General features: G+C 39.3%; 3 protein-coding genes across 17 annotated transcripts; 1 reads left to right on the top strand and 2 right to left on the bottom strand.

Moving 5' to 3' along the window:
- Window positions 1-24,385, bottom strand: terb1 (telomere repeat binding bouquet formation protein 1). 13 transcript variants are annotated; one of them, XM_026176149.1, is made up of 21 exons: window positions 21,548-22,213; window positions 21,340-21,450; window positions 21,049-21,180; window positions 20,604-20,735; window positions 20,310-20,370; window positions 20,054-20,172; window positions 19,732-19,860; window positions 19,477-19,629; window positions 19,250-19,381; window positions 18,954-19,079; window positions 18,596-18,726; window positions 18,492-18,501; window positions 18,197-18,266; window positions 18,040-18,104; window positions 6,676-6,738; window positions 5,796-6,014; window positions 4,783-4,854; window positions 3,271-3,336; window positions 2,076-2,146; window positions 1,284-1,439; window positions 1-616 (listed from the first exon to the last, which is right to left on the bottom strand). In XM_026176149.1, exons 1-21 carry the CDS (start codon window positions 21,582-21,584, stop codon window positions 578-580), a joined length of 2,094 nt encoding a protein of 697 aa, XP_026031934.1. In that variant the 5' UTR covers window positions 21,585-22,213; the 3' UTR covers window positions 1-577. The 13 variants fall into 13 exon arrangements, with proteins under 13 accessions (XP_026031934.1, XP_026031929.1, XP_026031928.1 ...); XM_026176144.1 differs by having other exon boundaries at window positions 1,284-1,331; window positions 1,407-1,439; window positions 18,197-18,501; window positions 21,548-22,212; XM_026176143.1 differs by lacking the exon at window positions 21,548-22,213 and adding an exon at window positions 24,208-24,385 and having other exon boundaries at window positions 18,197-18,501.
- LOC113026890 (uncharacterized) lies at window positions 7,886-10,144 on the top strand. The gene is made up of 2 exons (XM_026176156.1): window positions 7,886-8,868; window positions 9,390-10,144. Exons 1-2 carry the CDS (start codon window positions 8,123-8,125, stop codon window positions 10,141-10,143), a joined length of 1,500 nt encoding a protein of 499 aa, XP_026031941.1. The 5' UTR covers window positions 7,886-8,122; the 3' UTR covers window position 10,144.
- On the bottom strand, window positions 10,164-15,735 carry LOC113026888 (G2/M phase-specific E3 ubiquitin-protein ligase-like). Of its 3 annotated transcripts, XM_026176138.1 has the most exons (9): window positions 15,317-15,735; window positions 13,946-14,158; window positions 13,567-13,702; window positions 12,874-13,367; window positions 12,382-12,692; window positions 12,095-12,270; window positions 11,560-11,732; window positions 11,164-11,378; window positions 10,164-10,872 (listed from the first exon to the last, which is right to left on the bottom strand). In XM_026176138.1, the coding sequence occupies exons 1-9, from the start codon at window positions 15,682-15,684 to the stop codon at window positions 10,613-10,615; spliced, it is 2,346 nt and encodes a 781-aa protein (XP_026031923.1). In that variant the 5' UTR covers window positions 15,685-15,735; the 3' UTR covers window positions 10,164-10,612. The 3 variants fall into 3 exon arrangements, with proteins under 3 accessions (XP_026031923.1, XP_026031925.1, XP_026031926.1); XM_026176140.1 differs by lacking the exon at window positions 15,317-15,735 and having other exon boundaries at window positions 13,946-14,304; XM_026176141.1 differs by lacking the exons at window positions 10,164-10,872; window positions 11,560-11,732 and having other exon boundaries at window positions 11,329-11,378.
- Window positions 24,386-25,365: the final 980 nt, after the last annotated feature.

The raw sequence follows: 25,365 nt of genomic DNA, 5'->3' as shown, positions 1-25,365 counted from the left end.
TGGTTAATAACTGGTGAAACAGACACCACTTTCTTTAATATGCATATGAAATAACAAGAGTCATTTTAATGACCAGATTTTATCCAAACTGCCATACAGTAAATCTGACCTGGACTAAAAACAGCTAAGATACAGAAAAATAAATATGTGGAAAACTATACTTATACTTACTATCTGAACACACTGTTCAAAGGCCAGTTAGTCTGATAGACGGTTATGCGGTACGATATAGTAATTATTCAATAGGTGCTTTTGCATCGCTTAAATCTACCTTTTAATATCAATTTAATTCGGGCACAATTCATTCTCAAAGAAATGAACATAAACCATGAACAAATAATCACAAATAAATAACATCTACAGCTATATTTTCATTTTCAAACCATAACTCAAACAGGTTTGAGACAATATTGCATTGAAACCACAACTCACTAAAATTAGTACACCAGGTATAATATAAGGAATATATACTGCTGGAGATCATAAAAAAAATTATTGAAATGTTTTTTGAAGTGAGAATGAAGGCCTCACAGGTAAATCCAGTCAGCTGATCAACAAATCCTAGGTTGAACAAGGATTAAGAATCTGCACGGCTGGCATCCTGGGCCTTACGTTTCTGAAGGCAAAAAGACAAATGAAGCTAATTAAAGTCTGTGTAGTTTAGCGGTTCTGGTGGCATTCAAAAGTTTGAGCACCCCTAGTCAAAAACTGACACTTACATAATTCAAAAGGTTTGAAAGATCAACTTAATGGTGAAAAACAACAAGACCAATAAAACAAAAGCGTTTAATCCTATGGCAGTAGGATTACATTTCTAGTCAGATTTAGTAGACTCAGGAGTGGTGGTGCACTGCAGCAACATCTGCACAAATATGACCTCATGAAAGAGTCATAAGAAAACCTCGCCTGTCTCCTGAAGAGGTTATTCATTGAGAGAATTCTGCAAATAAACATCATCAGAAGAGATGTATATGCAGATTCATGAGAGGTTCTGTCTGAAGGAGAGGCTTTTAAGGGAAAAAACTTCGGGTGAGTAAAAAACACATTTATGAAATTGGCCAAATTAGGTCTTCCTGAACACCAGGTGATGAAATTTGTTTTGGGAATTTTTTAATGAATGGGGGGAAAAGTAATTTACTCAAAATAATTTTTAAAAAGTATGAAATTACCTTTGTGCATTTTGTAAATCATGTCATCCCTTTAGAGTTTGGAAATAAGTACCACTGTGCTCAAAACTTCTAAGGCCACTGTAACTTGAAAAACACTTAATTTAAGGATTTTACCATTAGTCGCCTGTACTTCTTGGCCAAGTCAACATTGGTGCGCCCAGGCTGGAAGGGATATGACCACAAGATTAAGTTCCAAGAGAAGCCATACGTCTTTACTCCAGACAGCAGGTAACCCACCTCCTCACAGCTGAAGTCCTTTCTCTTCCTTTTCTAAGAGTATTGAAGCCAAAAAAAGTAAGAAAAGTAAACAAAGACAGCCAGAGACATGTGCATACATGTGGGCATGTATGCACATGCACACGTTCATCCATTTGCCACACCTCTCAGTGCTTAGTAACTTTTAAAGCATTTTCTATCAAAAATTGGCCTGGTTACTGAAGCCATGGTTAATCACATATATAATAAAGAAAGAGGAAAATGTTTTCAAAACATCTGGTTTTTTTTTTTTCTTCTTTTTTTCCATTTATTCATACTGAAAACAATCCAGCCAAGTTGCCTGTAACCAGCATCCACAGACCACACTGGTTTCAGCCCATTAATAGCTGCATTTTGCAAAGCATGCTATTCACATTTAAAATGATTTCAACACATCTCGATGAGCAATGGTAATTTGTTAATTCTTAACGGGATTATCTTCGCTTTCTGATGGGCTGTCCCTATTGCAAAATAATGCAAGCACCAATAACAGAAAGCACTGTCAGGGATAAAAGGCGCTTTGGTAAACTGAAACTCTACTGTGTGTATCTGCCCTTTATCTTCAATTATTGTTATAACTATGATGCAATACTGATTATGACAATAAAGCTTTTTCTCGACATCCAAAAACATATCTGATAGAAAACTTACAGTGGAACTGTGATCCAAGCCAATCTTCTGCAGATTGTTATGGTGACCACTCCTCCCTCCCATCTCAATATCTGAAACACAGCACGTGAAAGCATGTTTACCAGGGATGCACTGATTTATTAGTTAAATCTAAACATCACTGATATTCAGTTTGTATACAGCCATCAGCAAATACAATGACATTAAATGATAACAGAGGTCAGTGGATTTCTGTTGTGTGTCACCAGCGTTGCATCTAGTTTCATATATTTGTGTAGCTGAATTTCAGTAAATTCGCTGACAGTGTGTTTAAATTACATTTAAAGTTATTGTTAAAAGTGGAGATGCTTTTCCCCTCCTCCAACAAAAGGTGAGAAAACAATCAGTACTGCAAATCATCTCTGCACCTCTACTGGAAAAGACAAAGCTTTACAACTCCTGTTTTATCATTATATATTCAATTGCCCCAGATTTAATATGCAAGATAATTTCTCTTTTTGCCTAGGACTGATTTTATAGTAGTACTAAGCTGTAGTAAAAAAAGATGAAGACAGAGCAGGAGGGGCGGTATTATAGTTTAACATGCTGAAAAATGGATGACAGTGGAAAAATCTAAGGAAGAATGGACTCAGAGTAAGCGCTGGAGCTGAGATGGAAAAAAACAACAGTAAATCTCAGTGTGACAGCACAGAGAGAATGCACTATGAAACAGTGCCCCTTGCTTTGCAACACTACTGCAATTCTTGGGCTACACAACCTTTGAGATGATGCAAACTTGCAAACTGACAAAACACTGCAATCCCTCTAGTTTCACTACAGCGTCACTGGCAAGACACAAAAGCATCCGCCTTAATCTCTCACAGTGTTACACAGAGTGTGAAACAGCTTAATGCAGCTGTGCTGCTTTGAACCAGCCCCGGCCTGCACTGTGAGAACACTGGCTGCAGTTCAACATTCCCTCTGCTGTTTGGTTTGTCTGCTGCCAGGAACACATTGCAGAGAACAGCTCCCACCACAGGCTCTCAATCATAACATTCACACAGTTAAATAGTCAGCTGTAAATACCCCTATCTGATGTTGCATATCTATCTTCAGGAGGATTCTCCCTTTTTAGGAGGGCCAAGAGAGGAGTGATGGGATCTGTGTTGCTGATTATGGCAGAAATGCAGGACTACAGTAAATAATTAAACTGCTGCTTTGTGAAAACATCTCATACCAGTCCTGTTATGAGAGGCGAATGTTGTCTTTTTAGCTCTTCTTTGTAGTGGAACCAATGTGACGCCTAAAAAGAAAAAGACAACCAAATTAATTTACAAATTATACATATAGATGTCCTACACCTAAAACACAGCAGCTCGCAACTGCTCAATTTCTTTATCTTTCAGGACATTCCTGCTGCTTTCTATTATCTTGAATTTGTTTCTATGTTCCTATCGCTGTATCACATAATTCTGTGACATTAACCATCCCACACACCATAGAATTTATACCGAAAACTAAACTGTAATGCTAATCCTTGGTGGTGGTAAAAAACATGTAAAGTAAAACCAAAAGTTAGAAGGGTCATTCTGCATTATTTGCCACTGCTCTTGCAGTTATTACTTGATGCAACATAAATGGAGAAACTATTGCTTCAAAGTTGTTGCCTCATCTGAAAATCTTCTCAGTGCATGTCTACTGTTGCTACCATAAAGCAATGTTGTTGTCCCCCCCCCCCAATAATTATTTATTATTGTTATATATTATTATTATTCCCTTACAGGATAACTGCTAGGATAAGGTGTGACAGTACAAACTCTTTGTTTCAGGGACACATGCCTATGCACGCATGCATTCCCACTGTCACCACTCCCATTGTCACAAAGTGCTTGCTCATAGTGGGTCATCTGATTGTTGGGCCTCTCTCTGTATTATTGTAAGTTCCTTACCTTACAATATAAAGTACCTTGAGGTGACTATTAACATCTTTTATGTTTGTGAATTCATATTTTGCCAAATGCCCTCAGAGGCGGTGGTTTTGTTGTGACACATCAACATCTGGCATGTTTGCCAATCAATCCATAACTGCACGCTCTTGCTGGCACTGGACCAATGGTGACACATTAAAAGCTGTCATGTTTGTCAGTTAATGCGTAACTATATTTCTCACCCCAAAGCTCAAAATGTGTTCAGGGTTTGTGGTGGAAAAAAATAAGGAAAAACAACAACATACATTTTACTCAGTGCTGTTATATCAGCAGTAGGTATATTAAACCTCGGAAACTGAGACTTGTGAGTTGAATTGATTTCTACAGAACAAACAGAGTACATAATAATAGAAGGTTACAGTTTAAACTGTGGCTTCTTAGAAGACTGCTATGGATTTCGAGGAATCATGGGGCACCTGGTTTCCAGGCCAGGTGTGAATGAAGTAATTTTCAGTCTCAGTCTGTTTAGCTGAGAGTGCTGCACATTAGCAGCACCATTCTCACACAGGCACAAATGGACCCCACAGTGAACTACACAGTTGGGAAACACTGCATGTTGTCCAGGCACACTTTTGTGTTAATGTCTTCACCTTTACCAGGTGACTGGTGCCAAGTATGTGGCAAAAGCTCTTTTTTGTACTTGCACTGGTGCATTTCTGATACAAAATAATTACCACAAAGGGTTCAAAATAGCTCGTATATTAGATTTACAAAATCTCATTTGCAACAGTGCTTTCAGGTGTTTGTGGTAAATTTCTTACCATTGTGCTTTCTCCATCGGTGTTCAGGCAGAGTGTTCTTGTTAATTACCTTTCCTTCACCTTCAGAAGGTCCTACAGTGGAGTAGAAAGTCATTTTATTAGCAACACATGGCAACAATTTTACATTTAAGCATTTTTTATTTCAACTTAATCCTGTGAGACCCAGCCCATCAAAAGATAGCCAGAAAATTCTGATTTTTTTGGAACTGAGATGTTTATTAACCCTTAGAACAAAATCCATATTTTTTGCTATATGATATTGTGTATGATATATTTTTATTATATATTAATTATATTTTTTTGTATCATATTTGATACAGTGGGCGTTTTTGACACCTTCTTGTTAACAACAATGTCAATTTTAGACAAAAAAAAAATAGTTTTGTCCATAAGTATTGATCAACAAGTATTGATCATGTTGATGAGATAAAGGTGTCAGAAACTCATGTATCAACTATGATACAAGCTCCACCCATGCATTTCAGTTCTTCTCTCACACTAACAGTGAAGAGTGCCTGCAAGACACTGCAAGACTACCAATGCAAGAAATTAATAAGAAAACTTCAGAGATTATGTGGGCATTACTCAACCATTAAATGTGGTTAGCTGAAATCACATATGCTGCCACTAATTCGACCCTGTCTAAGAGACAAAGAATCTCAGTGTGTGATTTACAGAGAGCAGATTACCCAATGACAAACGCCTATCAAAGTGCAAACAATTGCACCCTTTGTGGTCACTGAGGAAAATAATTTTTCTGCTGAACTTTGATGCGAATTGAGTGATAAAGCAGGTAGTGCATCACCTTCTGAACCAAACATGTTGAAAACTCTGTCTATCCATTAGCAGCAAGGCCTTTAAAGGAAACTAACAATAATTAGTATTTTTTAGTATTTTTTAATATAACAAAAAAAATGCAAACCTAGGACCTACAGGAACTATTAGTGTTAACTGTAAATACACAGAAATCCAGTGATAAACTGGATTTCTGTGCATATGGAGAATCTTCTTACCAGTCCAGTTTTTGCAGGTTTGTTGTGGCTCTGCTGCTGAATATCTCTCAGCCTCAGCGGGATCCTGGTGCTCCTTCTCAAACACGAGCCTGCAGTGATGCATTCTGAAGTGCTTGGTGGCCTCTCTGAGAACCTTGTGCCTGTCACAGCTTTGGTGGCAAGAGCTTTGGAGAGACTCAAAAGTGTGACTGGTCACTTCCTCAAAAGGTAACACACAGGCTATGTGGAGAAAGAAGGACATGGGATTTATACTTCTGTTTAACTCCTTCTGTAAACCATGTTTATGTCATAACCACAAATACTTCCCAAACTCCACACCATAACCTACACTATAACCTCATGTCAACCTCCCCAAAAATGTAACTAAATGTCACAGCCCACAAAGAGTGACTGAGCTCTTCAGTACAGTTGCCTTTCCAGTTACTCCTTCGTTGCAGTTTTTGAAGGGATCGAGCTGCTTTATGATGCAGTCCCCAGGATAACCTGGACATATATACCAGAAGCAAGAAACAAATGTACTTTGGTGACCATCAGGAGCAAGTGGAGGCTGTGAAATAAATCTCTTCTTTCTCGCAGGTCTACAGATGGGCCATTGGGAAAAGTGTGTATACTTCTTTGCGACAAATTTCACACTAGTGATGCCAGTGGGTCCCATACCGGTGTCTATGCCTGTTTGACTGAGGCCTACCTGTACATTTAACCAGAACTTTAAATGTATGGTCCTACTTTAACACGTCATAACTATTTTGAAATGAGGCTTATTAAGAGAGACACTCGTGTTTGCAAAGATATAGAGAAGTAAAGGCTGTCGAACACTGTCCTTGTTTAAACTCTGCCTTTAATAATACAAAATTAATAGGATTTCTGTGCTATTTCTTACCTGCACAACGACTATAAGGGACTGGGGCTTTGATCACGTTCTTCATATCAGTATGCTGTAACTCTAAACATAAAACGCATTTATATGAGGTGCCGTGAGGGACATTATTAATGAAACGCTCTCACACACACTACTGAAACGCTCTCACACACACTACTGAAACGCTCTCACACACACTACTGAAACGCTCTCACACACACTACTGAAATTTTACCTCTCACACACACTACTGAAACGCTCTCACACACACTACTGAAATTTTACCTCTCACACACACTACTGAAACGCTCTCACACACACTACTGAAATTTTACCTCTCACACACACTACTGAAACGCTCTCACACACACTACTGAAACGCTCTCACACACACTACTGAAATTTTACCTCTCACACACACTACTGAAACGCTCTCACACACACTACTGAAACGCTCTCACACACACTACTGAAATGCTCTCACAGACACTACTGAAACGCTCTCACACACACTACTGAAACGCTCTCACACACACTACTGAAATTTTACCTCTCACACACACTACTGAAACGCTCTCACACACACTACTGAAACGCTCTCACACACACTACTGAAATGCTCTCACACACACTACTGAAACGCTCTCACACACACTACTGAAATTTTACCTCTCACACACACTACTGAAACGCTCTCACACACACTACTGAAACGCTCTCACACACACTACTGAAATGCTCTCACACACACTACTGAAACGCTCTCACACACACTAGTGAAATTTTACCTCTCACACACACTACTGAAATGCTCTCACACACACTACTGAAACGCTCTCACACACACTACTGAAACGCTCTCACACACACTACTGAAATGCTCTCACACACACTACTGAAATTTTACCTCTCACACACACAACTGAAACGCTCTCACACACACTACTGAAATGCTCTCACACACACTACTGAAACGCTCTCACACACACTACTGAAACGCTCTCACACACACTACTGAAATGCTCTCAGACACTACTGAAACGCTCTCACACACACTACTGAAACGCTCTCACACACACTACTGAAATGCTCTCACAGACACTACTGAAACGCTCTCACACACACTACTGAAACGCTCTCACACACACTACTGAAACGCTCTCACACACACTACTGAAACGCTCTCACACACACTAATGAAAACCAAGAGGATTTCAATTGAACAGGAAGGCATTTTAGCTGTACAGGAAGGTGAGGAAAAACAAATAACACATTAATGCACAGCTAACACCGCGGTGACGTCGACAACAGTCTGTTAGAGGTATAATTGAAAAATATTTTGCCTTCATCAGTGACTATCCAAACATTGTTGTAGGGTAGCAGCCTATTGCAACAAGTCAGGGCATCCTGGCTATGCTAGCTGCCCGTATAATCTGGAAAGACTGTGTCTGACAGTACCTCATCTACAATGAAATTACATCAGATCCTTGTCATTTTTTACATACTTTCTTTGTTTTTTGAGGTGAGAACCAATGAAGAAGATGTTGAAAGATTTTTTACTTGTGCTCTGCAATGTATTGGGGCGCTCCAAAATGAAAATTCGGACAATATCAGACAAGAGCGGCTTTATAGAGAGCTAGATGATCATACACGAACTCTATCAGAATTTCTTGCTGCTGTATCTCGATATGATCCCAATAATAGGGTTGCCACCAACCTACTACAATCCTTGTATAGATGCTTTTGCAGCTTGCTACATGAATATGATGCTAGACAGAGATCTGCTTATGTGACCCACAGATTGTTACCCCCAACCACCTTGAGTGGTCATCCAGGTCGGCCACGATACACTATATCTGCTGAACAGATTTCTCACTTTGTTTCCATTGGTATGACATGGCAGAGAATTGCATCATGCTTTGGAATAAGTCGAAGAACCCTGTACAGACACAGACAAACTTTGGGAGTTGAGCCATTAAGCTATGTGGATATTTCAAATCAAGAACTGAATGGCCTTGTGACGGATATCCTACAGAACACTCCAAATGCAGGGGAAGTATACATTCTTGGAAGTCTGAGATCTCGTGGCTTAAGAGTTCAACGTTGGAGGGTCAGACAAAGTCTACAGGAAGTGGATCCTATTGGACGTGCATTTAGACGTCGTCATGCGATAAGGCGAAGGATCTATAGTGTTCAGGCCCCCAACCACTTATGGTAAGTTCACTGGTTTGAAACAAATGATCAGGCCTTTTGTTTAAAAGTATTAACACAATACATCAAAATTAATGGTCCTTCATTCAAAACATTACTGAAGTTAATCTATATGATCAGCATAAGATAATAATAATAAAAAAATAACAATAACCAAAAAAACTGAAATTGATATAAGTATGTTAAATATTTGGGGGATTCATAGTACATCAATTTAGATGTTGTCTAATGTATATACTGTTGAGTTGTTTAATCCTTTATTTTACATCACAATTTTAATCTCTAACATCAATTGTGCCAGGTAAACGTAGTGTGGAAAAAGACATTTTATGCCACTGTGTGTATGCGTGTGCACGTGTGTGTGTGTGTGTGTGTGTGTGTGTGAGACAGAGGTGTGCTGTTGTTGAAGTAAATGTACAAAATGAAACCTCTAGTTTTTGTTTAAGTACAGGGTCAGGAATTCACTACTAAATAATATGAACAAACATGTGGAACTGTAGTAATGCTTTCTGATCTCTCAACAGGCATTTTGACGGCAACCACAAATTGATTAGATGGCGCTTGGTCCTGCATGGCTGTGTTGATGGCTTCAGCCGAACTATCATATACTTACGTTGCTTATCCAATAACAGAGCCTCAAGTGTCTTGTCATTATTTTTGGAAGGAATACAAAACTTTGGTTTGCCCTTAAGGGTCAGGTGTGATCATGGTATGGAAAATATACAGGTTGCTCGTTTTATGTTACAGAGAAGAGGAGTAGGCAGTGTTATTACAGGTGTTTCAGTACATAACCAAAGAATTGAAAGACTGTGGGCAGAACTCAACAGAGTTGTATCAAGACACTTTATAAATATCTTTAACTTTATGGAAGAACAGGGTATGTTGGATTCACTGAATGAGCTACATCTTTTTTGTCTGCATTATGTTTATTTGCCAAGGATTGAAAGAGCATTAACAGAATTTGTCAATCAGTGGAACAACCATGGTCTCTCTACACAAGGAGGACAGACCCCTCTTCAGCTGTGGCATACAGGTGTCACAAACAATGTGGGAATCCTGTCGTTTATAAATGACATTTTTCATGTTGATAACTATTATGGCGTTGATGAAGAAGGGCCATTACCAGAACTTCAAACAAACAATAATGTCAATATTCCAGCTATTGACATCAACATAAATGAGACTGCAATGAACATAATTCAACAAGTGAATCCATTAGAAAATGATGGAAATCATGGAATAGATGTGTTTTCTTCACTTTTACACCTTCTACATTAAATAAAATATTTTGCAAAAAATAAAAAAAAGATATATAAAAAAAACATTTCAGAAAACATATGTGATCGAAACTAACATATTGAAACCATTTTCTTTAAAATGATAAAATGACAGCTCTGTTGTCAAACAGAAACTGACACAGGCAGAAGAATAAACAGACACAAAGACAACCAAATCAAAAACCGATGGACATACACATGAAATGAGTAAAGTGACACAAATTTTGTATATTCAAACTCAACAATCTAAATTAACTTCTGACGTGCTGTTAAACAATTGGTATCTACCTGTATGAATCCTGAAGAACAATCACTTCTTGTCAAATTGATGTCTTAAAACATCAATTTGACTGAAGCAGGTAAATTTGGAAATATTAAAACCTTAACAAGTTAATACTCAATACTCACTTTGAATCAAAAGAGAGACCAATACAAAAGAGAAACACGCAAACTCCTCCAGCATAATGTGTTCATACCCTGCCAAAGCCGTAAGTGTTACCTAATGCAAAATCAAACTTCTCCTTGAACAGCTGGTATGAAACATGCAGTGGCAGCCTAATGCAGTTAACACACGTGTTGGCAAGAGGGAAAATTGGTGTAGAAGAGAAGTCATCGTCTCCTCTATGAATGAACTCAATCGAGGGTGCTGGGGAAAAGCCAATAGGTGGCACCGCAGTTGCTCCAGTTGCAAAGGCCAATATCTTCTGTAATTTGGAAGGTCCTTCTTCTTCTGCATAAAACAGAGAAGGAAAAAAGTGTTAAAAGGTTATTTCATTTGGCCAACATAAATTGTCAGTGAGTACAAATCTAAAGCAAGAATCTTAATGACTGTTATTGCAATGACTATAGAGCATGCTTTTCATCTTTCAATAGTCTCAAAGAACTATGTAAAAATGTTACTACAACCAAGAGGGTAATGTGGTGTTATTGTTATATGAGTATGTTCTTTAAAATAAAGATTTCAGAAATGCTAACCTATAAATCGTTACATCTATTTATTGTGCACTAAAGTGACAATTACCTTCTGCATCTTGGAGATAGTCTCTCCAGAAGGTAACAACTGTCTCCTCAGCAGCTCTTCTGTTGCTTCCTTCTGGAGATAGATGAATGTTGAAAAGATCATCCACCTGGTCAGCAGTCAGCATATGTGGCTCATAGCAGAACAGCGGGCGAAAACTGTCTGGATGCCTCCTCATTTTCTCGAGAACCCCAAGAGTTTTCAGACCTTCACAAAATCTGGATAAACAGCACAAAGAAATTTTATTCAATAATTCTGCAATTTCATGCTTCTAAGTTAATTGTATATTATCAATTTGGCACAATCAGTTATACTAGGTTATTAACTGGCCATTTTGATTAATAGGTAAGATTTTTATCACATTTTAATTAATCTGAAAAACACAGAATACCAAAATACCTTTGAAATGGACCTTGAACCCTGTGGATGACCTGAAACATGACAATATCATGTACCAGCAGATCCCTGTCTCTTAGTGAACGCATAGGCCTCAGGCATCCTGCATTGGCCAAGTAATCAAGCAGAGGTTCTTTTGACTTTTCAAGGTCCTCAAGGGTTGTACTTTGAGATATCTAGCATCACAAAGAGCAGAGGAAGGGCTTGTTATGGAAGTTACTCAGTAGTCTTATAACCTATTAGAAGGAACCCAGCCACCAGTGGTCTACACAATCACAATATGCCCGCGCGTACATTGGAAGTCAAATGACTACACATATTTTTTTAATATGTTTACAATGTGCTTAAAAAAATGATAAAATATACTCTTTCGTCTACCCTTATCTACTGAATCTTAGTTTAATATAGCAGCAAAATATAAAAACTTGGCATTCAGCAATGGCCAGACTGATCCGGATAAACATTCCCTGCAAAAGAAAACTGGAACACAAACTATTTTCAATTCACTATAAGATTTATAAAATAAACATATAGAGACCTTTCGGACTTTTTCAAAGAGTTCCAGGTCAGCTATGTCTTCCAGGGCTGGATTTGCTGAATTTCCAACCAGAAGGGAAAATACTGTTGGTGACAGAAAGTTAGGTGGTGGACCACCATGTACCAAGCTCACTGCAATGGCTCTCCCAGAGATGTAGTACCAGTCCCCTCTGAGAGCTGCAAAGCAACAGAATAAAAGGAAAAGCAAAATTGTCAGTAATGTTGCCTGTAAAAATAAATATCAGTTAAACAGTTCCCACTATTAATCTTAGAAAAATAGGTAATTACCAGTACTGTCAAGAGCCAAGTTCTTGCAGTTTTCTTTCCCCTCAAACATGGCTGACCTGGCAATGGTGTCCATCAATAGTCTCAAGAATTCCCTCCTTGGCCCACCTAAATCAACCCCTTCCTCATTTTTCCCCATATCATCTGAGAATTTCACACAGATCATCAAGTTGGGATCATAAGATAGCCTTTGAAAACCACGCAAGGCTCCCTCCCACACAGCAGAGCGATTTATATTAAATTTGCACTGCTGTTTTGTGCTAATTTTGCTTGATAGTTCCAGCAGTATCTCTTGAACAGGGACTTTTTCTGCACTAAAAAAAGAAAATAAAACAGAAAATAAAATATATCAGCCATGTAGTCATGTTACAGAATTTGAGAATATGTGTCACACTGATCATAGAGAGTTAAAGCTTTAAAGGTTTATATTGATTTGACAATTCTGGAAAGCCCAAATTATGTCTCAAACTCAAATTCTGTATGTTTGTTACTCACATCTGATTCTCCAAGCTCGCAATTATAGCTTGATTTAAATCCTCATCATCTGAAGAATCGCCAGAAAGCGATGCCACGAGAGTTAAATATGAAGAATAATCTTCATCATTAACGCTCATGGCAGGGATGTCTTCACTTCTTGCATTGAAATCTCTGCTGTGACTGCTTGTGCTAGGTTTGTCATCACTTCTTGCCATGTAGCCTTCATCACAAATGCTGTTCCCATCACTTCCTTGCTTTGCTCGTTGCCTTTTACCAACACTCCTTCGAATACAGTTGGTCCCAGTATCATCTTCTTCATCACTGCTAGTGCCAGGGTTATCACCTTTAACATGACTTCTTAACCTTGTAGTGACTTGGCTGCTCATGTCTTGTTGGATTTTTGAACTATCAACTTCAAAACAATCATTGTCACTGTCCTTATCAGTTGCACAACTGCTTAATGCTGATTTGTAGCTGATGTGGGAAGGATCTTTGTCTTCATCTGATTCACTCTTCAACAGAAAAAGACCAAAAACATATATCAAAAGCAAGTAATTATAGCTTATCTTAAAAAGATTAAAATAAGAAATATCCATATTGATTGCTCCCAAACACTTGTTTTAAATAAATATATTCTATTTTGTTAGAAGCCCAATTGTTGACATGTTTTTTCCCAAATCATGATTACTTTTCATTCTTTTAGTAACTTACTAAAAGTGTCCTTGATGGCCTTACATAGAGGGCTTTGGTTTTAAAAACCTTTAGGATCAGCATCCCATTCAGCTCCTGACCAACTTGGAGCTTTGGAGACACCAGCTTATTGCCACAAGCCATTAGAAACTCGAGGCTACAAAAAATAAATAGGGACAACAGCAATTGCTAATTAGTTAAATATTTTAAGTATTAGTTAAATATTTTATTATATATTGTTCTGTTTGTGTGTATGCTTTTATGACTTAAATTCTACTGGTATAGTCATATGTTTTTATAATGATGAATGATATTTTAAACTTCTTTACTTTGGTATATTATCTTTAAGTACAAGTCATTACATGAATACACACAGTAACAATAAACAATAGTATTTTACCTGACATCCTCTGGAAGGCGTTCACCAAAGCTTTCCTTGAGGTGTTTCACGACAGTTTGGTTGTCCCAGGTCTTCTGGAATTCAAAAGCACTGAGGATGTGCCCATGTTTGTGTAACCATAATTTTGAACCTTGTTTGCACACTACTCCCCATGATGGAGTTGGAAGTAGTATAACATCTTTGTTGAAATGGTCATGCTGCTGGGCCATAGCTCTGAAATATAAATATTAGATACCATAAACAACAGCAAGTGATAACTAATAATACTGAGATGCAGACAGCAGAACACTATCCAAACCCCTACACAGAATGCTTTCATAGACAAAATTGTTGTAGTTAGGCAAACATAAGGGTTAATTTTATATACTTTTTTTTATACTTTTCCGAGAATACGTGCTTCTTTTGTGGTTCGGACTCCTTCTGACATTTCTTTGGAGGTGGAGGAAAACCAAAGTAATTGCTTAAAGGAGCTTCTTCGACATCTTTAAGAGTTCTAAACAAATGTCTGTCCTCCTCCAGAAAATCCTATGTACGCAAACACGCGTTGCAACTTCTTATCTTGTGCGTGTCTTTTGTTTTGACAGCGAATGCGCACCTGCGGACCACTTATGTGCAGCCCTGGTTATTTAGCTCGTCATTGCAGCCACAGAAATTATTTTGTCCATGAAACCATAAAGCTGCACTTTCTTTTTGCCTTATAGTCTGATTTGTCATAACTTCTCCGTTTTGTGGTAAGCTTTTCTTTGGCTGTCACTTCTTCACCCTGACCTGTCTTATTTGGCTCAGCAGAACTAAAATATAAATCCTGCTGCTTTTACACACACACACACACACACACACACACACACACACACACACACACACACACACATAACGCTCAGCGATTCTCTGCGCAATCAACCTCTCACATGTTTAAGCTGCGGGAGATTTCACTTGTCATGTTTGCATAGTAAGCTAACGATTAATAAGACGATGTCAGAGGAATTGGTGCGCAAATTATCATCACTCACCAATCAGTGCTGTCGCTCTCTATACACAGTTCGCGTGATTGCAAAGTGAAAGCAAAAAACAAGCGCAAATTCAAACGCGATTTCAATATGTCACATATTGACAGTGGCTCACCGATGCCAATGACATAATTACCCAGCTACATTTCCGAAAGAATGCAAAAGCATAGACATATATTTTTCCTTCCTACGATAGCCCGACGGGCAGGGCAGAGATAGATTTTGGTAGCCTGGAAAAATCGCTAGCCCCGGGACGTCGGGCTAGCGATTTTGCGAGCTCTGCAGTATATTATTAAATATCCGACTATTACATATGGCCCCATTTCAGGCAAGTGAATACAAACTCATTAAACTTTGTAACTACCTTTTTCTTCTGGTGCCTGATGTCCAGCTGCCGAAGCATTGCCGAGTTTGATAACGTGGTGCAGGTGCACATTCTCTCCTGACTGTAGATGTCGCTGGCATGGGCAAGCTGCTACGTTGACGTGAGGGAAAGAGGGATGTTAAGTGACTATCCAGTCCGTCCACACTGGTACTTGCAACAGGTTGCTGCCCCACGACTGTGGCATTTGACAAAGTTCTGATGGTCTCTGCTGAGGATAATATACTGTTGAGTAATGCGGCTGCTTCACTTAGGCTACTAGCAGGTTGCTGAGTAGACATCTGTGTAGTGGTTTGAAGTGTACCACTTTTTCCTTCACTTTCCTGGTCTGGACACAACTTCCTGTTCATCTAAAACTCCTTCCTGTTCAACTGAAATGCCTTCCTGTTTAACTGAAACGCCTTCCTGTTTAACTGAAATGCCTTCCTGTTTAACTGAAATGCCTTCCTGTTCAACTGAAATGCCTTCCTGTTCAACTGAAACGCCTTCCTGTTTAACTGAAACGCCTTCCTGTTTAACTGAAACGCCTTCCTGTTTAACTGAAATGCCTTCCTGTTCAACTGAAACGCCTTCCTGTTCAACTGAAATGCCTTGGATTTTCAGTAGTGTGTGTGAGAGCGTTTCAGTAGTGTGTGTGAGAGCGTTTCAGTAGTGTGTGTGAGAGGTAAAATTTCAGTAGTGTGTGTGAGAGCGTTTCAGTAGTGTGTGTGAGAGCGTTTCAGTAGTGTGTGTGAGAGCGTTTCAGTAGTGTGTGTGAGAGCGTTTCAGTAGTCTGTGTGAGAGCGTTTCAGTAGTGTCTGTGAGAGCATTTCAGTAGTGTGTGTGAGAGCGTTTCAGTAGTGTGTGTGAGAGCGTTTCAGTAGTGTCTGTGAGAGCATTTCAGTAGTGTGTGTGAGAGCGTTTCAGTAGTGTGTGTGAGAGCGTTTCAGTAGTGTGTGTGAGAGCATTTCAGTAGTGTGTGTGAGAGCATTTCAGTAGTGTGTGTGAGAGCGTTTCAGTAGTGTGTGTGAGAGCGTTTCAGTAGTGTCTGTGAGAGCATTTCAGTAGTGTGTGTGAGAGCGTTTCAGTAGTGTGTGTGAGAGCGTTTCAGTAGTGTGTGTGAGAGCATTTCAGTAGTGTGTGTGAGAGCATTTCAGTAGTGTGTGTGAGAGCGTTTCAGTAGTGTGTGTGAGAGCGTTTCAGTTGTGTGTGTGAGAGGTAAAATTTCAGTAGTGTGTGTGAGAGCATTTCAGTAGTGTGTGTGAGAGCGTTTCAGTAGTGTGTGTGAGAGCATTTCAGTAGTGTGTGTGAGAGGTAAAATTTCACTAGTGTGTGTGAGAGCGTTTCAGTAGTGTGTGTGAGAGCATTTCAGTAGTGTGTGTGAGAGCGTTTCAGTAGTGTGTGTGAGAGCATTTCAGTAGTGTGTGTGAGAGGTAAAATTTCAGTAGTGTGTGTGAGAGCGTTTCAGTAGTGTGTGTGAGAGCATTTCAGTAGTGTGTGTGAGAGCGTTTCAGTAGTGTGTGTGAGAGGTAAAATTTCAGTAGTGTGTGTGAGAGCGTTTCAGTAGTGTGTGTGAGAGCATTTCAGTAGTGTGTGTGAGAGCGTTTCAGTAGTGTGTGTGAGAGCGTTTCAGTAGTGTGTGTGAGAGGTAAAATTTCAGTAGTGTGTGTGAGAGCGTTTCAGTAGTGTGTGTGAGAGCGTTTCAGTAGTGTCTGTGAGAGCATTTCAGTAGTGTGTGTGAGAGCATTTCAGTAGTGTGTGTGAGAGCGTTTCAGTAGTGTGTGTGAGAGGTAAAATTTCAGTAGTGTGTGTGAGAGCGTTTCAGTAGTGTGTGTGAGAGCGTTTCAGTAGTGTGTGTGAGAGGTAAAATTTCAGTAGTGTGTGTGAGAGCGTTTCAGTAGTGTCTGTGAGAGCATTTCAGTAGTGTGTGTGAGAGCGTTTCAGTAGTGTGTGTGAGAGCGTTTCAGTAGTGTGTGTGAGAGGTAAAATTTCAGTAGTGTGTGTGAGAGCGTTTCAGTAGTGTGTGTGAGAGCGTTTCAGTAGTGTGTGTGAGAGGTAAAATTTCAGTAGTGTGTGTGAGAGCGTTTCAGTAGTGTCTGTGAGAGCGTTTCAGTAGTGTGTGTGAGAGGTAAAATTTCAGTAGTGTGTGTGAGAGCGTTTCAGTAGTGTGTGTGAGAGCGTTTCAGTAGTGTGTGTGAGAGGTAAAATTTCAGTAGTGTGTGTGAGAGCGTTTCAGTAGTGTGTGTGAGAGCGTTTCAGTAATAATGTCCCTTACGGCACCTCATACATTTAGGAAAACATCACATACTATACACTTACTGAAAATGTCAAAGTCCTTTTCATTGAAAATCCAAGTGTAAGACACAGGAGGCAAGTAAACACACACACCCATACACACAAATCAGTCTGATACAAAAAAGGTCAGGCAGAGACTTGTGCAGATTGCATAAAAAGGCAAAATCCAAACACCAGGAACACGTTAAAAAAACATTCACAGGGATTAACTGAGTAAAAGAATGCCAGTAAGCTCAGGTATCAGACAACACACAATCTAGAGATTAAATGTTGGGAAGATATGTGTATATATTGAGGGAGTGATTTGCAGAGTGCAAACAGGTGAGTTAACTGGGGGAACCAGGTGAGGAAGTAAAGGCAGTCTGAGCATATAGCTAAATACTGTAATTCTAGTGCCTGGAAGTGAAAATAAGTGATACTGTGTCTCTTACCTTCAATACACTTAATCTCGCTTGGTTTTGTGTACCTCACTGGAAATAGTGGCTTAAACCGCTGACTAAAAAAAAAAAAAAAAAAAAAAAAAAAAATCTTATCATTCACCCTCATTTTTTTTCTGATAAATAACAGACGCAGAGCCACTCCACTAACCTGTTTGCCTCAAGTTGCTTACTGGCTCCCTCTAGTGGCAGGATATGAGAAGACATGAGCGCTCCAGTACCTTTGCACATTGAACACCTGACGTCACCTTCACTGGTTTCTTTGTGAGAACTTAACCCAGAGGTCAATTCCTTGTTTTCACCATTATTCCCCTTCTCAGTTATGTTTCTGGGGACAGTTTCAACACCCTCATTTTGTGGTATGTGCAGTGGCAGATTTAAAGCTGGTAGAGATATTTGGTCTCGCCCCTCATGTGAATTTGGTAGACCTGTGTCTTCCTGCTTACCCTCGACATCCTGAAGATCAACATAAGTACACATCATGAGTCACCATGATATGATCTGGTCAGACTTGGCAAATACATGTGTCTGATGCATGTTTAACTTTCACCCTTCTCTTCTCTAGCAGGTTAATCCTGTGTAGCATTTCTCTGGCTGAACTCCTGATCTCCTCAATGTGTTTAGGGGCTTCCACATTTTCAGCCTGTTTTGCCATCGGATCACCCACTCCTGAGCACATAGCTTTATAGAAAAGGCAAATACTGCAGATTCTTATGTTTTGCATACTATATACATGCCAGTTATCTTAAATGTAAGACAGAGGCAAATAATGCAAATAAAATGTATATAAGATAGACTGCTGTGATACACAGTAACTTAAAAGCTAAACAGAAATATCAAAGTGATTGTGACATGTGAAAATACATAGGAATACAGAATTATTGGAAAATAAAACTGCTTTGACTTACTGGCCTTTTTGCAAGTTTGCAATATGAATGTAGCAGCCCTCCTAACCTCCTCACTTGAATCCTCTGTGAGTAAAGTTATGATAATGGGGAGCCCTCCACACCATATCAGCTGGGACTGGTGCTTTTCTGTAGAACCAAATAAGCACAGTGCAATTGTGAAATGCATGGACAGTGTGTTATGATCTTTAAAAAAGGAACACTGTGCTCTCAATATGTGCATTATGCAAGATATCATAGTTATGATATAAATTGGAATATATATTTTAAGCAGAAAAAAAAAAATAGTGCAGTCGCACCAGAGGCCTCAGTGCAGTAACCAAGGCTTAGTAAAATAGGAAGCCTGTCTTCTGGGTCCAAGTGTGGACTAGCCAGCAAAGAGAAAAGGTGTAAGACCACGCCATACTGCGCCAGACCTGAAGCCAGAGAAGCTACAAAGAAGAGATTGTAAATAAAGAAGGAAATACTTTGGTTATTCAGTTGTGGATTTAGGGTGCATGTGTATGTGTTCGTGAGCAGTTCGCACAGTTATCAGTGATGCAAGCTGACAGAGTCTTGGATATAATGACAGAAAGCTGGCAAGACAATAAGCTCGTATCTGCAGCAGAAGCTAGACGACCCAGGGTAAGAGCGAGAGTTTCTAATCCCCCACAGGCAGAAAAACTCTCCTGAACACAGGCTGCCAAAAGAAAGAAGTGAAGAACATTTAATCATTTGCATTTCAGGATCAACTAAGATGTTTTAAATTTCAAAAAAACAAAAACATAGTTTCAGCACTTACAGTTGTTGGCCACTGTCATTGCTATGAATGTGCATATTGGCTGAAAAATTTCAGTCTGTGGAAAAGTAAGCTGCTGAAGCCAGATTTTAATCACAGGAAACGCTGCCACACAAATACGCTGACCCTCCTCTGCAATACAAAAGAAAGAAATAACAGAGCAAAAAAAACAAAAAAAAACAAAAAACAAAAAAAACAGCTTTTGTGCTTACCCCAAAAAAACATTTAATTGAGTACTGAAAATTGTTGCCACTATAGCAAGAAAATCTGTATTTTACATTTCACCTTATCTGAACAAGACAGAAAAATACAAATCTCATGTTACCATTCTGAGGGTTGTTTACACATCCACAAAGAGCACTAGACACAGATGTCCAAAGCTGGTAAGTTTGAGTAGCATTAGCTGCTCGGAAAGTGGCTTCTGTGGAGATGGGGAAAGTGGCCCTGCAAAATATATACCATTTACCTTACATGGACTCAAATGAGTGTTTTTATTGATGTTGTTTTCCTTTCTTTGTAACTACAAGTGGTGTGATTAAAAATTATCTTTGGTCAAAAGAGATTTCAGCAATGAGAAATACCTGAAGAGATTCAGTAGAACGTCCAGGCAGCCACTGTTCTGAGCCAAAGTCTGTCCTAATTCTACAATAAAACAAAGTCAGACAAAGGCTGCAAACATTATCATGCTCTCAGAACTAAAAAAAAAAAAAAAAAGAGATTCATGCTATATTTTGCTCTAGTTATATGGAATAAATTTAATGAGCTTCCAAATAAACCAGACCATATAGAGTAAAGTGACTGATAAACATGCAGATAAATGTGTGATCCAGTCCTGTAGCTTAAACTTATTCTGTCTTTTTAGAATTTGATCTTACTGTTGTTGGCTACCAGCACAAGCAGCAAATAAACAGAGAGTCGCTTCTGTTTCAGCGGGATGTCCTCATTCATTAGACAATCAGCAAGGTCTGCAAATATCTCATTTTTGCACAGAGAATTCTTGCAGTAGACTAACAAAATGAAAGACAAATTATATGTTGTTAAAATTTAAAACTATAATTTATTTTAAAAAATTTACACTTAATAAATACCAGATATCACACAAACACATATTACACACATAAAGCACAAGTTGGATATCAATTAAGGACCACAGAGCTGCCTTTAATTTTTGGGGAGGGGGAAGGTATTTCTTCCTTCCGATGCTTGATCGTCCCATCGTGAGAATGTTACGTAATTATCGGAAGATTCCAGAAACTGCATCCTTTAAAAAAAAAATAAACCTCCCTGAACTTAGATTGGACAAATATCAGACGTGCCTACCGTTGGCCTCTGCCAGTGTGCCAAGTGTAAAGAGAGCAGTCTCCTTAACATCTGGATGAACAATGCTGGATTTGGAGAGGTTATACACAAATGCCACACCTCCCATTTCTCTTAGCAGGTCCACATTATCCTCTGAAATATTCCCAATTTAAAGTGAGACAGTCATCAGTTACCATGTCAAGACCTTATGCTATATAAATATCTCACTAAATACATGTATTCATATGACAGATGTGTTCGGGTTCAGTTCAAGTTGAAAGTACGTTTATGTCATTGACTGTTCATTATTACCTCTCTTTTCGCAGATTGAATGAATAGTGAGAAGGGCTTGTTTCTGTAAATCGGGGCATTTCATCTGAAACTTGAGACACTCCAGCAGCAAACTGAGATCTGTCTTAATAGCTGAAAACGGAAGAATGTAATATAGCCAGTCAGGGATACATTTGTCCTTCCACAAATACATGAAAGAGCCTGAGGAGTAAACGGAAATTACACTTACTATTGCGCCGGTTGCTGCAAATCTTAGTCTTATCCATGTCAATGTTTAATTGAAGTGTTTAACAAAAACACTGGCAAATGTCATTAGTGTCTGGATAGCTCCAAATTACGAGAACATCATATCTTATTTCCCATATTTGTTCAGTTAGGTGAACCTTATAATACTACCATTTTCAGAAATTATGCTCGCTAACTAGCTAGCTATAGCTAAACTACCGGTAGCCAAAAGTTAGCTAAAGCCTAATATCTAAACGAAGTAATTGTGCTCAGTTAAACCACAATTTGTTTATTGTCACCCTAATGTCCTATTTTAAACACACTCCCAAACCGTCACGGAAAAAAGGTTCGAGTATCTTACTGCGATATCAGCAATATTAAACGTTACCAGAGATATTTAATAGAAAGAAAGTGACGACGAAACTTTACATTGCACGTTACCATAGAAACGGACTAGCCTAGCTGCTACTACTACTACCCATAATGCAGCCCCTGAATTGGGACACAGTTATGGATGATGCTACAATATGCGGATAACAGGATTTTTTTTCTATTTAGAGCATTTCAAAATCGTTACAAAAGTCAGTCATATATGGGCAATTTCAATGGGCCATTACTTTGGAAAGTAAAATCAGACTGATTTGATATTGACATGGTATCACTGTGGGGCTTTATACTGTAAATACAGAGTGAAATTATCCTGTGGAAACTGGAATTTTCCATTTTAGAGCATTTTGAAATCACTGAAAGTTAGGTCAATTGTGGACAATTTGAAAAGGCTTTTACTTTGGAAGGCAAAATCAGAATGACTTGATATTGATATGGTATCACTGTAGGTCTGTATACTGTTGATCTAAGGTAGAATTACCCTGTGGAAACAGGAAGTTTCCATTTTAGAGCATTTTGAAATCACTGAAAGGTAGGTCAATTGTGGACAATTTGAAAAGGCTTTTATTTTTGAGAGCAGAATCAGAATGACTTGATATTGATATGGTATCACTGTGGGTCTGTATACTGTTGATCTAAAGTGGAATTACCCTGTGGAAACAAGAATTTTTCATTTTAGAGCATTTTGAATCGTTAGAAGATTAAGTCAAATATCGGCAATTTCAAAGGGCCATTACTATGAAAGGCAAAATCAGACTGACTTGATATTGATATGGTATTACTGTGAAAAAGACTGTGGTTGGAAAGTGTTGATATAAAGTTCAAATAGTATTTGGAAATACGACTTTTGCTTTTAAGAGCATTAGTAAGTCATTGAAAGAGTAGTTCAAAAATGAAGATTCACAGGGCTTTTACTTCGAAATCCAAAATAAGATGGCCTTGATAGTGACAGGGCACAATTAGGGTACAAGGCTGTGTCATATAGATCTAACATTAGAGTTTGTAAAAAAAAAAATCTGAACTTTATCACCTTTTGATCTGAAAAGTTACTGGTAATATATAACCTAACTTCCCCAGAAGCGGGTAAAGAAGTTGGACTCACTAGGAATAAACACAGCCCACTGCTGTTCACCCTGCTAACACATGACTGATAGAATCCACACAAACTCTGTTCAGGTGACAAATCTTTTCTAGTTTATTTAGCGCCTGCTGTGTCTTGTGCTTGTACAAAGACGTGTTCTGTGTTTGAACTGCCTAGGGTAGAGCAAGCTTTGTAAGTCAGTGCAGCCTCACTATGCTGCCCTCACGACACATGTGAAGCTAGACAGCTAGCGAACAAAATAGAGGAGATCTTCCACACAATGCTTGCTTTTAATGAAGATCCTTTAAAGCCTTATCTCTCAAGGCTTCTCCTTGCCATTTCTTATTTGTAACTGAAACATACAGAAAATGAAAATAAATTGCTAGCTAATACACATCTTAATGACAAACTTACTGATTAGCCTAGCTTAACACGTGCGTTACATTAGCATCGCAGTTCACTCCAGGTAAAGACAAAAGTTATCTCTGAACATATTAATACTCGCAAAGACGAACGTTTCCCAAGGTACAAGCGTGTAGGGCACTCTTAGCGTGTACATGAACTCACGGCATTAACGGAGAAAATACCTCAAAGATAGGTTAATAATCAGAGCGCTCCCTTGCTCCCATTTCCGCACATACAATACAAAGATCGCTTGTGGTAACGAATTCTCACTCTGAGCAAATTACGAACCCATACATTTTAACTGTTAGCATGAATCACTTATAATATATTTCTTAACTTTGAACTCATTTATCACTTTGCTTATGTAACTTAATCAGACTATGCACCAACTACTGACTTTTGACCAAAAGGCATAACACTCAGAGTGCAGGATCAAGCCTCACAGCCGCTCTTCTCCAATGTTAATGAGAGCAAACTGAGAAATGTAACCACTTTCTTTAGTGTGTACTTTCAAACATTCTGAGCTTAAACATTCAGATAGTGTTTGCAGTCATCACTGTAATAATGGGATTTGTGGGCTCGCAGGTTACATGACAATCCTGGACAACTATGAGCGGTCTACATTAGCAATAATTAACAGTATCAATGAATTTTATGCATCTTTGTTGTTGTGCAGTGACAGAAAAACAAAAGAACTCCCTCTCAGCTTGTTCGTGGCCAAAATGGCCACGTCCTGTTATGAACACAAATTCCAGTATTCGGAGGGAATCTGAGGTTAAGCGAGAGCATACCTGTAGCTGTCATATAATCGGCTCTTGCTGAGCAGTCCGTCGCAGTACGCCAGCATTTACTGCTGTTTTGCGCTAAATGGAGGAAATAATCCAACAAAACATCGGCTTAGCTTTATACGGGCTAGCGCCACCGTGCAATCAATGTGCAGGTGGGTTCCCAATTAACCGAGTTGTGCGGCGAAAAGAACGAGCGCAGGAGAGAGAGAGTGAGAGAGAGAGAAGAAAAAAAACGGAAGGCGAGTAGCCCATCTGGCTACATCGTGCTCAAATGAAGCACATTCCTCCGTTGCTTTGGCATGTGGGAAATTGCCATAGTAGTGCTCCTGAACCTGAGGAGCTTGTTTCTCCAGTCTCAGAACCATCTACTGATGTGGTCCCGACACAGGAGAATCTTGGTCCTCAACGTGAAGAGCTTGATTCTCCTGTCTCAGAACCGCTAGTACTCATCATCAGCAGTGATGCAGTCAGCCTCTCTGACCAGATCATATAGACCAGGGGTAGGCAACTCCAGGCCTCGAGTGCTGGTGTCCTGCAGGTTTTAGATGTGTCCTTGAACCAACACAGCTGATTCAAATGGCTAAATTACCTCCTCAACATGTCTTGAAGTTCTCCAGGGGGGCTGGTAATGAACTAATCATTTGATTCAGGTGTGTTGACCCAGGGTGAGATCTAAAACCTGCAGGACACCGGCCCTCGAGGCCTGGCGTTGCCTACCCCTGATATAGACAGTGCTTGAAGCAGTTATGACCTTCTTGCCATATTGGCAGAATAAATGACCTGGAAGCTGTTGCACTGTCTGCACCTGTAAACTCCAGGACACGTTTGCAAACAATTTTCGTTGATATTTGCGCTGCAGCTGCAGGTTAGGGTGGAGTTACTGTGTGTGTGTTTACAAGTAGTTTTAAACCTTGTGATCCACAAAACAGCATAACAGTAAAAGAAGAATTGACTGCGTTACAGTCAGTGCGGGAGCGGCGGCTTTGCTCGTGCGCGATTCATTTGCAGTTTGGACGCACGTGAACATCTCCTGCCCTGACAGCGGCTGGAGGAGGACTATCCTCCGCCTGTGAGCGCTTTGGCACGAGCGATGTGCCCACGGCAGCACCCGCTGCTTGTTGAGAGTAACAGCGGTTTCACGTCAAAAGTCGTCATAAATAA

Source organism: Astatotilapia calliptera, chromosome 7 (genome assembly GCF_900246225.1).
Source record: "Astatotilapia calliptera chromosome 7, fAstCal1.2, whole genome shotgun sequence".
In the NCBI taxonomy this organism is placed as follows: domain Eukaryota; kingdom Metazoa; phylum Chordata; class Actinopteri; order Cichliformes; family Cichlidae; genus Astatotilapia; species Astatotilapia calliptera.
Note: the sequence above shows the minus strand (reverse complement) of the source record. Positions and strands in the feature narration are given on the sequence as shown.

Coding starts and splice junctions, on each gene's coding strand:
- LOC113026890 (XM_026176156.1), top strand. CDS start 8,123: ATGAAATTACATCAGATCCTTGTCATTTTTTACATACTTTCTTTGTTT. Junction 8,869..9,389: donor CAGGCCCCCAACCACTTATG/GTAAGTTCACTG, acceptor ATCTCTCAACAG/GCATTTTGACGGCAACCACA.
- LOC113026888 (XM_026176138.1), bottom strand. CDS start 15,684: ATGAACAGGAAGTTGTGTCCAGACCAGGAAAGTGAAGGAAAAAGTGGT. Junction 12,271..12,381: donor CTTGGCTCTTGACAGTACTG/GTAATTACCTAT, acceptor GTTGCTTTGCAG/CTCTCAGAGGGGACTGGTAC. Junction 10,873..11,163: donor CTATCTCCAAGATGCAGAAG/GTAATTGTCACT, acceptor TGTTTTATGCAG/AAGAAGAAGGACCTTCCAAA.
- terb1 (XM_026176142.1), bottom strand. CDS start 21,584: ATGGATAAGACTAAGATTTGCAGCAACCGGCGCAATA. Junction 21,451..21,547: donor TTGCAGCAACCGGCGCAATA/GTAAGTGTAATT, acceptor TTCCGTTTTCAG/CTATTAAGACAGATCTCAGT. Junction 20,736..21,048: donor CACACTGGCAGAGGCCAACG/GTAGGCACGTCT, acceptor TCATTTTGTTAG/TCTACTGCAAGAATTCTCTG.